The 12,630-nt window shown below is 39.9% G+C and overlaps 1 protein-coding gene across 1 annotated transcript; it reads right to left on the minus strand.

Annotated features, from left to right (window-relative positions):
- Positions 1 to 2,987: 2,987 nt before the first annotated feature.
- Positions 2,988 to 10,403, minus strand: LOC113012333 (amino-terminal enhancer of split-like). The gene is made up of 7 exons (XM_026152461.1): positions 9,986 to 10,403; positions 7,313 to 7,410; positions 6,640 to 6,703; positions 6,321 to 6,365; positions 6,169 to 6,231; positions 5,230 to 5,304; positions 2,988 to 4,788 (listed from the first exon to the last, which is right to left on the minus strand). Exons 1-7 carry the CDS (start codon positions 10,010 to 10,012, stop codon positions 4,549 to 4,551), a joined length of 612 nt encoding a protein of 203 aa, XP_026008246.1. The 5' UTR covers positions 10,013 to 10,403; the 3' UTR covers positions 2,988 to 4,548.
- Positions 10,404 to 12,630: the final 2,227 nt, after the last annotated feature.

Below are 12,630 nucleotides of genomic sequence, written 5' to 3' on the forward strand. Positions count from 1 at the left end.
GCCGCAATCTTCCCAGAAGCAGATGTTCCCACAAATTCATCCCAAGAGAAACTGACAAAAATAAATTTAAAAATCAATATCAATAGGCCTAGGATGGGAAATGTTAACGTTCATGGTAATAATGGGTGATGATTTGGGCAGTAAGACAAAGTTTACTTGTTTAAAAGGGTTGCCAGGAGAAACATGGCAACACAGCTTAGGTTTGCAAAACTGCATCTGAAGAAACCACAAGACTTCTGGAACAATGTCTGGAAAAGGGATACCAAAGTCTTCTACCAGAATGCAGAGTACAAACTGTCAAGCATGGTGGTGGAGGCCTATGATCTGGGCTTGTTGAACTACTCTGTACACCAAAGTATTCTAGAGTTAAGAGGCCATATGTCCAACAACTAAAGTTTAGCTGAAATTGGGTCGTGAACGACCCCGAGCCAGGTTTGCTGCTAAAAGATGGTATAAAAGCTATTGAATGATGGGGTGTCCTGTGAAAACTTTTCCCCACAAAACTATAATTTGTTTTGTTTTTTTTCTTCAAATAAGGAGGATCAGACTAACAGCACTGAACAACTTTTCACATGAGAAATATTGATTAGACCAGCTTCAATCTGACCTGGTCAGTTATACCTCGACTCATCCAAGAGGAATTTTTAGTTGAGTCACTCCTCCAAACGCCAACATGTATCTCAGTGGACTGGGAGTACAAAACACTCATGCCTCAACTATTCCATCAAGCTGCAGAGGAGTTGACTATCAAGCAAAACACAAATGTTTCATTTCAGCGCTGACTTAATATGTATCAGCGCGATAACGACAGCGATGCCCTTTACTGTTTTTCCCTTCCCATGTGCGTTGCCACCAGAAGAAAAATGACCACTCTCAATCACATCTTTTATTTGTAAGGCACCAGAGACGCTTCCTTACTGCTAAAAGGTTGATTCATTCTCAGAGTACACAGTTGCTTGTTTACATCTTTTTTTTTTGTTTGTTTTTTTTTGTCCCGGGTATTTTGAAATGAGACTGTGTTTGTAGACACATTTAACAGTTTTTCATTTGCACAGAAAAAAAAAAGGATAAAACATTTACAAATCTAGAAAACAAAGTTAAGTGTTACAGCCTACTGAGAGAGAATGAATGGAAGAGAAAACAGGAGAAAAAAAAAAGACAGGATATACAACATTGTGCCTCTCGTAGCGTAGGCTTGTAATGCACGCGTACAACAACGAAGTCCTCCATGATACACACACATTAAAAAGCAGCTTTGAAACATACAAAAATGCTTTAAAAAATATGTATATTGATATATTCATATGTATACAAATTGGCCCTTCACAGCAAAACAAACACACATACCATTCACATGTCTGAGTTTTGCCAAGGGAGGATTTCTACAGAGGCTGACGTCAGTATAAAGAGTGCTAATGATTAAATGATCTGTTCTCGCACTCGATATATTGAAGTCAGATCTCCAGGGAGGGAGATACTCCAGCTCCCCAACACTTGCACAGACAGGAAGAAGAAAAACAAAAGGAGCAGTGAGCCACAACTTAAGTGCTTTTCAAATTAAAACAGAGGGAAAAGGGTTATGCTTGGACATTAAAAACTGGGTTATCAAAGCTCTGGAAAGCACTCACATTACAGGGGGGGGGGGGGGGGGGGGACAGCTGACACACCTGCAGTGTACCTGTGGTCAGCATACAATCATAAAAACGACAAGAGAGGAAAGCAATAATGTGACTGAATAAGACAGATAAACCTGGGGCTGTTTCCATGCTTTTTATAACCCATAATAAATCACTGGAAGAGCACTGCTGCCCTCTGCTGCCTAAAAAATGAACATTTCTCAGCCATAAACTTGAGCTGTTCACCAGTTTTATACCACATACCAACTGCAAACATTATGCATACAAGTTTTCATATATAAGATCACAAAAATGGGAAATTATCAACACGCATATAACCTCCTGGGTAGCATTTTCGAAAACGGTCATCTTCATTTTCTTAGATGTCACTTGAATCATTTCCCTATTATTATCGGTTAAAGTTGAAAACATCTGTGAGCAGCTGCTCCTTTTCAGATATAACAACATAAAAATCCAACAGTCTGCTTTTACCTCTAGGCCTGAACCTGCACTACTAAACTAGCAGGTTTGGAGTTGTTGAGTGTGTGTAGCCTGGATCGTATTTACTAAAGATTCATTTTACTGTTATCGTTTAACACTGATCAACTTTTAGTCTAAATTAGTCTAACATGGCTAAACTACCAAAGAATGCCTCCTGATGTTTCCAACATCAATACACTACATTTAAAACATATTATAGTAATTGTAAGCCACTTCAAATTACATTCACCAGCCACCTTATTAGGTACACCTTGCTAGTATTAGGTTGGAATACCTTTGGCTTTCAGAACATTTGTCATTGATTTAACAAAAAGCTGGAAACTCTGCTCACAGATTATGATCCACATCGACATGACAGCACCACACAACTGCTGCAGATTTGTCGGCTGCACTTCCAGGACACGAACGTCCCGTCCCACTGCATCCCAAAGATGCTCTATTGGATTGAGATCTGGTTTCTCTGGAGGGCGTTTGAATAAAGTAAACGCGCAGTACTCTGGGAAAAATCCCAGTAGAACAGCAGTTTTGGAAATACTCAGTTTAGCCCGTCTGACACCAACAACCGTGCCACGTTCACCTTTCCTCCCCATTCTGATGCTTAGTTTGACCTTCATGTGACTGGTTGGAAGTGGTCAGCTGAACTGCTGCTCTTTAACACTGCAGATCCAATTCATTTTAATCATGCTTCTTTCAACAATAACATTTTGATATCTTAATAATCTATATTAATGAATGAGTCAAACGGTTAATTGCTATTTGTACATAACATCCTTATTTATATTAAAGGTGATAAAGCTATTTAAAGCTATACTGCTCATCTTCATTATTATTATTATTATTATTATTATTATTATTATTATTATTATTATTATTAATGATAATAATAATAACAATAACAATAATAATGAAAGTGAATTACAGCTCTGTTCAATAATCACATTTGTCAGAATTCAAACAAAACTGGGAGGAAATGACTGTCCAACAACAAGAAATTATACGTGGGAGCTGATCACAGGTAGAAAAAGCCGAAAACAAAATCTCACCACATCTCCATGATGGTAACAAAGCTAAAAGAAGTCACTCTCATTAATACAAAAACAGCATATTAAATTTTTTTGCACATTACCTACATGAAAAGCTTGCTACCCATAGTGTATAATGAAGACAGTAAGTATGTGGTTGGAATACAGCTCGTGTTTCAAAATGCTGAGAATGTCAGGTTTGTGTAGTCACAGATAAAAAGAAAGGTGGTACTTAACGCAATCTCAGCTAAAACTAAAAAGCTCTGCTAACCTATAAAAACACAACGCTTGGCTGTATGTCAAAACCACACTGTTTTAACATTTAGATCCTATTTTGGGATCAATTTTGTGGACCCGCAGGGGGAAAGGGCAGGAACAAGGGGGGGGGGGGGTCAAAGGAGAACACAAAAGGTGCTTAAAAGTAAAGTTAAAGTGTTTTCTTCTTTCCAATCACATTCACTCTAACACACAGGAATCTTTATGTTTTATAAGAACCTGTCTCAGTTTACAAAAACAAGATGAGTTGGGGGTTTTTTCGGAGCATCTATTCTTATCATTTAAAGACGCGGGGTCCATGATCTTTTGTCAATGGTCCACATCCCATGTGGAGCTCACAGGGGCAGCTAGGCCTACCTACTACATATTAACTTCCAAGTTGGCTACTTTACCATTTGTACAAACCAACGATCTTTCTGAAATTAAAAAAAAACAACTCGATTTATGTGGGACTAATGCGCACACAGCTCTGGTAATGCATCCAACGGTTGGGAATAATGAAGAACATAACACTTAACAGAGTAAATTAATGGAATTACTGACAAAACTGCTCCAGTTAACGTTTTGGAAAAAGATGATTTCATTTTAGCAAGTCGTGAGCAACAGCGAAGCAGTATGTGGGGAGTGGAGTTGTTAAAACTGCTTTTTATGACTGGCAGACTGCATTGAGACTCAATCAGAGGGACTACAGAGGACGTGGAAATAAACACTAAACAGATCTGATAACAAAAAATGGAAGAGAAAATAAATCTGACGGTTATCTACCAGGGTACTGCTATTGTGTTTCCTTCTTAGCTCTCTCTCCAAATGGGAAAACATTTATCTTGATTTAAGCCTAACAACAGTGGCTTGAACAAAATTTTTTTTTTTAAAAACCCCACATATCTATTAAAGTCTAGAAGCCTGAACCAAGTCTATTACCACTAAATAATAAGAACATTTACTCTCAGCCATTCAGGAGTTTCATCTTCAGCACTTACAAAAGTTTAAGCTCGGTCCTTTTGCTAATCATCCTTGCAATTACTCTTCTACATTGACACTCAGTAGACAGGCCTCCAGACACCCTTTCCTTTTTTTGTGACATTTATTACACCCCATACCATCCCTCTCCAAACCTCCTCGCTCTTTCTGCACTAGTCTGACTTGTCTCCATCATCCCCTCTAGGTGCTCTCTCTGCGACATCTCTGGCCTTGTCCTCCTTCGCTAGCGGGGGCTGGCCGTGGGAGTAGTTGGCCAGGATGGAGGAGAGGGACAGCAGGCCGGAGCTGGAGGAGACGGCGGGCAGAGTGGGTGGGGTGAGGCCCAGGGGAAGCGGGGCTACTGGCAAAGCCAGGCCCTGAAGCTGGGACAGGTGTTGCACCTGAAGCTGTTGCTGCAAAAACAACACATTAGATAATATAAGTTTACCATCTGTAAAAAAAAGAAGTGTGAACACTATAAAACTAGTGTGATTAGTTATCACACTTGCAGCACAAACTCCAAGCACGCAGGACTGTGGTGATCATTATGCTAAAGAAACCCAACGTGGCATTTTATCTCTGTTTCATATCTCTATTTCTCCAAATTTGCAGAAAGCAAACCACACCACATCATTTATTCTCTTGCTATTAATACGGTTAAACAGAAGTGACACAAAAACAACAATGTGGTAAATGTTGTTCACTCAGCCAATAGAAACCTGACAATTAGAAATAAGTGTTCACAGACAAATTTCCATCAATGAGGGAGCAAAACGGGCCCATCCCCAGTCAAAATTACCTAACCAGCATGCTACGAAGCAACATCTGGTGGACATTACAAATGACAAACTCACACGTATGATGGAGTTCATCTCAGGAGGTGTGACCTGCTTGGCTCTTTCAATAGCGCCCATGACTTGTTGTTGATGCTAAAACAAAGATCACAAGTTCAGAGACAAATACGCACAAGAAAAGCTTCGACAAAAACAGATTTCCTCTTTAAAACAGAAAGTTGGAGTAAAAAACAAAGAAAAGAAAACTTTCTCATCAATATTATGCATCGACCACTTTGGGCGATTGTGGCTGAAGAGTTGGGAGTTCGCCTTGTAATCGGAAGGTTGCCGGTTCGAGCCCCGGCTTGGACAGTCTCGGTCGTTGTGTCCTTGGGCAAGACGCTTCACCCGTTGCCTACTGGTGGTGGTCAGAGGGCCCGGTGGCGCCAGTGTCCGGCAGCCTCGCCTCTGTCAGTGCGCCCCAGGGTGGCTGTGGCTACAATGTAGCTTGCCATCACCAGTGTGTGAATGTGTGTGAATGGGTGGATGACTGGATATGTAAAGTGCTTTGGGGTCCTTAGGGACTAGTAAAGCGCTATATAAATACAGGCCATTTACCATTTGTTCCACACACTAGTTCAACTGCTTGCTAACACAGCCAATCACAAGGCAGCATTGGGCATTTAGTTATGTAGACATGACCAAGACAACCTGCTCGAGTTCAAACTGAGCATCATTTAGAGGAAAAAAGGCGACTTAAGTCGTGATTGTCGGTCTGAGTATTTCAAAAACTGCTGATCTACTGGGATTCTCCCAAACAATCGTCTCTAGGGTTTACGGAGAATGGTGGGAAAAAGAGAAAATATCTAGTGAGCAGCAGTTCTCTGGGCCAAAATGCCTTGTTGATGCCAGAGAAGAATGACCAGACTGTTTCCAGATGGGTCCAATCTGGTACTCTCAACGTGTACCAAAATAAAAGTGCCAGTGGGTGTAAAGTTTAAGTAAAAGGTGAATCATTACCTCCTGTGACAGGTAAGGCAGCACCTGAGCACAGATCCCATTTAGTCTCTTCACTATTTCAGCCTACAAAAGAAGAAAAACAAAAATGGTCAGACCAACACACAAAGAAAGCCGGGTTACTAGACGGATGGATGAATGAAGACGATGATTACCTGTTTGTGCATTTCAATGTTCAGCCCGTAGGACATTTCATAGTACTACAGTGCACAGAGGATGACAAGTAAAAGATTTAGAACACGCCTACACAAAGACACGCGCACACACAACAACCCTTTTTGATTAATTACTCTCTCTTTCATGTATGCATTTTATACTCTATTTTGAGATGTGTAGTCATTTTTTATCTGTGCCTCATCATGCAGTGAGTAAACCTGAGGATTTCTGCATATCTATTGCGACACTATGAGACTGTGGTGGGAGATTTAAAAACTAAATATGCAGCATACCACAGAAATGAGTTACCACACTTACCATGATATAGTGACGCTGCATCTCTGACTTTTCAGAAGCCAGCTTATCGCACTCCAGCTTCAAACTGGGTAAGAAGTGTAGAAATATAATATGAGAAAGAGCAGCTCGAAAGCAAAATGTATGTATTCATCCTGTTTGGGGATAACTGCACTTTGGGGGAATTATACTAATTCCACAACTTGTCTTGTTTACTCTGAGCTAAGCTGACAGCCTGCTGGCTTAAGCTTCATGTTTAGAATACAGACATGAGAATTATATCAATCCTCTCATCTACTTTTCAGCAAAAAAAGGGCATTCAGCATTTACTGTAATATGAAACCATTTGTTTAAATAACCTTACAATAATAAAATGAACATTCCTTAAATATATTTATTTACCGGATACCCATATCTAGGACAAATTCATGTTGTTTCACCAAAATCTAGAAGGGGCAGCGGTTCTGAAAACAGAAGCATGCCTATAAAATGACAAAAATGACTTTGAGGATCGTTTGAGTGAAGAAAGTAAGTTCACTAAAAGCTGACTGACATTATGAAGTCCATTTCTGAATAATTAGCTGCCTTAAATGAGGCCATTTCACAAAAGACAGTAACAACAAAACACTGCAGGAAGAAAGTGTGTGACTTATATTAGAGATTAAATTAGGTGTGTATGGATGTGTTAAATGAATACCTGTGGTACTGTGCTTGGAGGAACTGGAACTCGTCCTTGATGCGGTCACAGGAATCAGAGGTGGTGAACTTGAGAGGTTGGCTGGACTGAGAGGATGCCTAAGAAACACAAGAAGGTGTCTGGTTGATTTTCAGCTTCGAGAAGGCGAATAAGAAATTCTAAGAAAAATCATCATCCTTTACATATGAGAGCTCCCTGCTGCAGAGCATGTGTGTTTTAATGAAGGTTTGTTTAGGTTTGTTTGAAAGCAGCAGTTTGACCTTGCAGATTAACCCTTTGAGAGGATAGCTAAAAGAAAGCTCAGACTCAGCCGTACCATGTACACACAGACATGCGTCCTACGATGTACACATGTCTGTGTGCACATCATAAAATGAGATAAAGAAAGTAGCTGGGTGTTTGATTAACAGCACACAACTGTGAATTGTCTACAGACAGTCACAGCTGTCTTAAAGGTACGGATATGAAACATCTGTCTGAGCCACAAAGTGTGTTGATTGAGGAAATGTGTTTACAGAAGTGTGTCCATGCTGACCATATGTGAGAGGTATTTAGAGGCTGCATTAGAAGTCCGGTTATGTATAGACTACACTTAAACCAACAGTCCAAAGCTGTAATCCATGGTTTATCTGGTTCTTTAAACCTCATTACTCTCTAAATAAGTGGCACAAGAGCAAGAGGTTTCCAGCCGGATTATGGGATTGAAGAGAGAGGCCCGATGCAGCCGGTTACATGGAGATCACAGAAATCACAACTCTGCACGAATGCGACCAGTTTCAGGTGTGCAAAAAAGAAGTGATGAAACTGGCTAGATCGGAAATGGGTGAACCTGCAGTAGCAATGAAACGATCAGCATTAGCTCAACCTGTAGGCATAAAACAATAAGTCAATTCACTGATTGAGCTACATGTTTTTGAATTTGACAAAAAATGGAAAAGCTCCAAACGTATGAGAATGCGTAACGGTAATTGAAGGAATCGCTAGGCGGGTCTGGAGAAGTAAAACAGAAGCACAGCATGCAAGTTGTTCCATGGTCACGTTCAGAGAGGAAAGACATATGACACAGCCCACCCCCCTCAGAAAGAGGAACAGCAAAGAGCAGTCACATGTTGAAACTAGCCAACAATCATGCACATGTTCTTTTTTTGAACAGAACTTGGCATATAAACATATATGAGGCTGTATGCCAGCTTTCTTAATTTGTACTTGTTTCACATTCACTAATAGCTATTGCTAACTATTAGTGAAAGTAGATACATCTGTCTACATTTAATATACCATTAAAAATATAGTTGACTAAAATGATTTGAAACTAACTGAATTTAGATTTTGTTTAAACAAAAATGCCAGGCACACTCTGGTTTGAGTTTCTCCAGTATCTTTGTTTTTACATAAAATCTGCTCCTACCTGATTTTTTTTACAGTAACTTAAGCATATTTAATGAATTGGTGCATAATTTTACATTCATACTATGAATATTTTCAGACAATCGTGTACATGTACAATATCAAAGTACATAGGAGCATTCGAGCCCTGAGAACCTCCGAAGTACTCAGAAGCTTTGGAGCCTTCATTGCTTCTCTAAGAATTTCTCTTCTTCATAATGCCAAGCCCTTATCTGTCGACCTGCTTCTATCATCAGACTGTGAACAACAGCAATGACTGAAGATCTTAGTATCGGATACTTGTCATTTCTACAGGGCCAGGACAATGACTGGCACAGAATGTCTAGATGAATATCTTCATTCTCTTCTTTTCATATCTAAAACTGTGCATCATAATAGGCAGTGGTCACATACTGATCAGTGATACCTTTAACATTGCTGCTGTTTACGCAATAATGTTGCTCATGTGGACAATGGCTATACATTCTTTTCAGCATTTCAGCTTTCATGTACTTCAGACGTTATGGGGGCTTAAAAGTGCCTTAAAAATTATAACTTATTTCAACCAATCTGTACGCACTTCAGGGGATTTAACTCAGAAAATATCGAGTATGAAAGTAAGATTTTCCATGGCTTCAATTGAGGTTATTGAACAAACACAGGCACACAAAATCAGCTGATCCTGAGGAGGGTCAGGTGGGACATATTTTTTGTAAGAGTCTGACTCTGCACAACAAGTAATGTGCCATTTGATCTAGAAAATAATCAGTACATTTGTAAATAATCACACTTTTATGTACTCACACATTTATGCACTTATTGTTACACATTATTATACTAATACTAGCAATTGATCGTTTTAAATTAAAGTGTTAATTCCCCAAAGTCGCCAATAAACAAAGTCCTATAATAGTTAACAAATGTTCAGTAAAAACCTGCCCTATTTTCGCAACATTTAAAGTATATTTTCTCAAAATGAATGCATGCTTAAATGTGCGTTGTGGTTTGCTGCAAGTAGCAAAAGGGGTGTTAAAACCGTCTAAACAACGCACAACATCACTCCAACTTTCTCGGTCTTAAGAGAAGCTAGCTAACGATAGACTGTGTCTGCACATAAGTGAGCCGTATAGCTCGCCGTTTGTTCGAGGTAAAGAGCTAAGCTGCCACAGTGCCTGCACTGTGACGATGACAGCTACCTGCAGGAAGCAGCGATATGTATCAGCTGTGTGTTGCTAGCTAGCGTTAGCTCAGTTTCCACCCGGGGAGAAGTTCAACCGGCCAACTTACCGAGTGCCTCGATTGAGGAAACATCATGTCAGCAGTGTGTTTCGCCGCCTTTCCTCTGTCTAATCGAACTACCAGGCTAGCTGGCTAAGCTAACGTTTCCCCAGATGTTATTAAATGACTGGAGACGCTATTCGCACTTTGTACTCTGTCATCCTTTAAAATAACGTTAGCTAACGTCAAAGCAGCAGGAGCCTTAGGTCGTCTTCTAGTCTTTGAAGTAAAAAAAACCCCCGATACTTCCGAGAAGTAATTTGTTAACAAAAATAAAAGGTTCTTCAAAGCAACATCAGGCGTTTTTGAGTTTTGTTTTGCTTTTCTTTATTTGGAATAACGCTAATGCTATTCCTCCCCGGGGAAACCCTGGATGTTGACACATGAGCCCCTGACTTTCCTCGGCTTTGAAGGGAAGAGCAGCATCACGCGGAAAACAAAGTGAGCCGCGGAGGAGCGGGCGCCCCGTGTGACACAGAGCTGAACTGATCGGCTCGTGGCTGCAGCCAGGGCCGGAGACAGGGGGGCTGGGGCCGGAAAATAAGGTCTTAGACCCGGGACTGAATTACTAAAAGGGCTCCCAAAAAGTCACAATTTGTCTAGGTTTGTGTCAATAGATTTTTTAAATTAAATTATTTTTTAAAGAAACATTTGTGCTGAAATTTAGCATCTACAAAGTTGTTTTTTATTTCATCTGCAAAATGTACAGTACTATGCAAAGTCTTGATCCCATCTAACTCCTACGAGGATATATACATGTCACAATGTGACATTTCTGGCATGCTTCATTCAACTAAAGGAATATGAACAAATTGTGTTTTTGTGACAGGCTGTGAGTAGGAAGTAAGTAGCAAGCAGAAACAGCTTACCACTTGGGGGCGCCAATCTCTACACAAGGTGAAATTGTTAAATTAGAAATTACTGAAATTGACATCATTGCCCAGCCTTGACAGACAAATGTTGTTCCAGAGTTTTTGCTCAGTTTCATATTTCATACTACAGTGGTCTGATTTCATTCTTGGAAACTTTTAAAGGATGCCATTGTTGAATTATGCTAAAACATTGTGCAATTATGAATGTGTAATAAAACAACATAACTGACTTTTTGGATCTTTGTGACTGACCTACTTCTGCTGATGATACGCAGCACTGACCCTGCAGGATTCCCCCTGATGTGGATGTGATTTGATTTGGGTCTGTTTTTTTGGGAAGCTTAAACATGCGCATACCACCTGGTAGTGGGTGTGATGCTGACATTCGGACGACTAGCCGTTTAATTAGAACATGTACATATTTGGACTTTGTACTAGAAAAACATCCTTACTGAGGAGAGCTATGTGTAATGCTACGGCCTATGGCCTATGAATAAAAATGTCTGTATTCCTAAACAGTTTTACCGAGTGTCTTGAGTTAAAGTTGAAAGTTTCCACTTTAATCACATCTTGACTGTATGATCCACTTCGTTGGTGGTGTACAGGGGCAAAATTACAAAACATCTGCCACTGTTCAAATACCTAAGGACATAACTGTATTTAAAAAAAGGCTAAATGTTTTTCTGAAGATGGAATGAAGCCTTTGGTTTATATCTGCAGCAGCTTTACTGCGACTACAGGTGGAATCCCATTTATCCAACCTTCCTCCCATTGGTCCTCAGGATTTTAACACAAGTTCTATGGCTGCATGGACAGTCCCTCTGGAGGTTAGGAATGCGGCCTTCCACTGTGCACAGACTTCCTTAATATTACGCTGAACAGCTTTTGGCATCTTACAGTGAAATCAGAATATGACATAGGAAGGTTTAAAAAAAAAAAAGAAAAAAAGAAACCACAAAGGTTTTAAAATCTAGGAAAAAAAAGTGAATGTGGTCATTTCACTGTCCAACATAAAATGTTCATTTTCATCCTAAAGAATAAATGAAGACATCTAAACTGGGATTTCTGCTACTACACTGTACAGGTTCCAGACTTAAATCGTATAGAAAATCTGTAGAGAGAGTTGAAGCATCAAGTTGCTTTACAGCAGCTAAGAAAGCTAAAGGATTTAGAGTTTTAGTAAAGTCTCTCAGGTTTGCACACATCTCTCTTGGGTGTTTGGAGGAAGAGCTCTCACCTGACATGTGTGCAAACCTGGTGAACAGCTACAAGAAAAGTCTTACCGCGGTACTTGTCAACAAGGGTTTTTCCACCAAGTACTAAGTTATGTTTTGCTTTTTTTTTTTCCTGAAAATTTGTAGGCAACTAAAGCCACAACATTACTGTAACATCAGGCTGACTGATTTAACTCAGTGGTCACTGTTAGAATGTTACATTATTAGTTACATGTGACAAAGCCACTTTGCTGCCACAGTAACACACTTGCACATCACGAGGAAAATATTAATCAGCTGACCTGCAGTAGTTGTGGTAAAAACACATTGCTTAAAGGCTTTTCCAAGCATGACATGGGTTTGCTCTTCTAAACCCTACATGTTAACATTGGGATGGTTTTCCTACAGGGAAGTCTTCATTTGAATCAGGCTGAACATCTATCTTCTTTATCATCATCGTCTTCTAGGGATGTACAGTCCCTAAAAACCTGTGACTGGTCAAAGACCCCAGGCAGGAAACCCATGTACCTATAATCCTGAGTAATAATCTGGGTTCAAGTTTGTGACA

Source organism: Astatotilapia calliptera, chromosome 19 (genome assembly GCF_900246225.1).
Source record: "Astatotilapia calliptera chromosome 19, fAstCal1.2, whole genome shotgun sequence".
Taxonomy (NCBI): domain Eukaryota; kingdom Metazoa; phylum Chordata; class Actinopteri; order Cichliformes; family Cichlidae; genus Astatotilapia; species Astatotilapia calliptera.

Bases quoted from the DNA above. Each gene is read 5' to 3' on its own strand.
- LOC113012333 (XM_026152461.1), bottom strand. From the start codon at position 10,012: ATGATGTTTCCTCAATCGAGGCACTCG. The intron at 6,704-7,312 runs GTATTCATTTAA...CTTCTTACCCAG, and splicing joins CTCCAAGCACAGTACCACAG to TTTGAAGCTGGAGTGCGATA. The intron at 4,789-5,229 runs GTGAGTTTGTCA...TTGTTTTTGCAG, and splicing joins AGATGAACTCCATCATACGT to CAACAGCTTCAGGTGCAACA.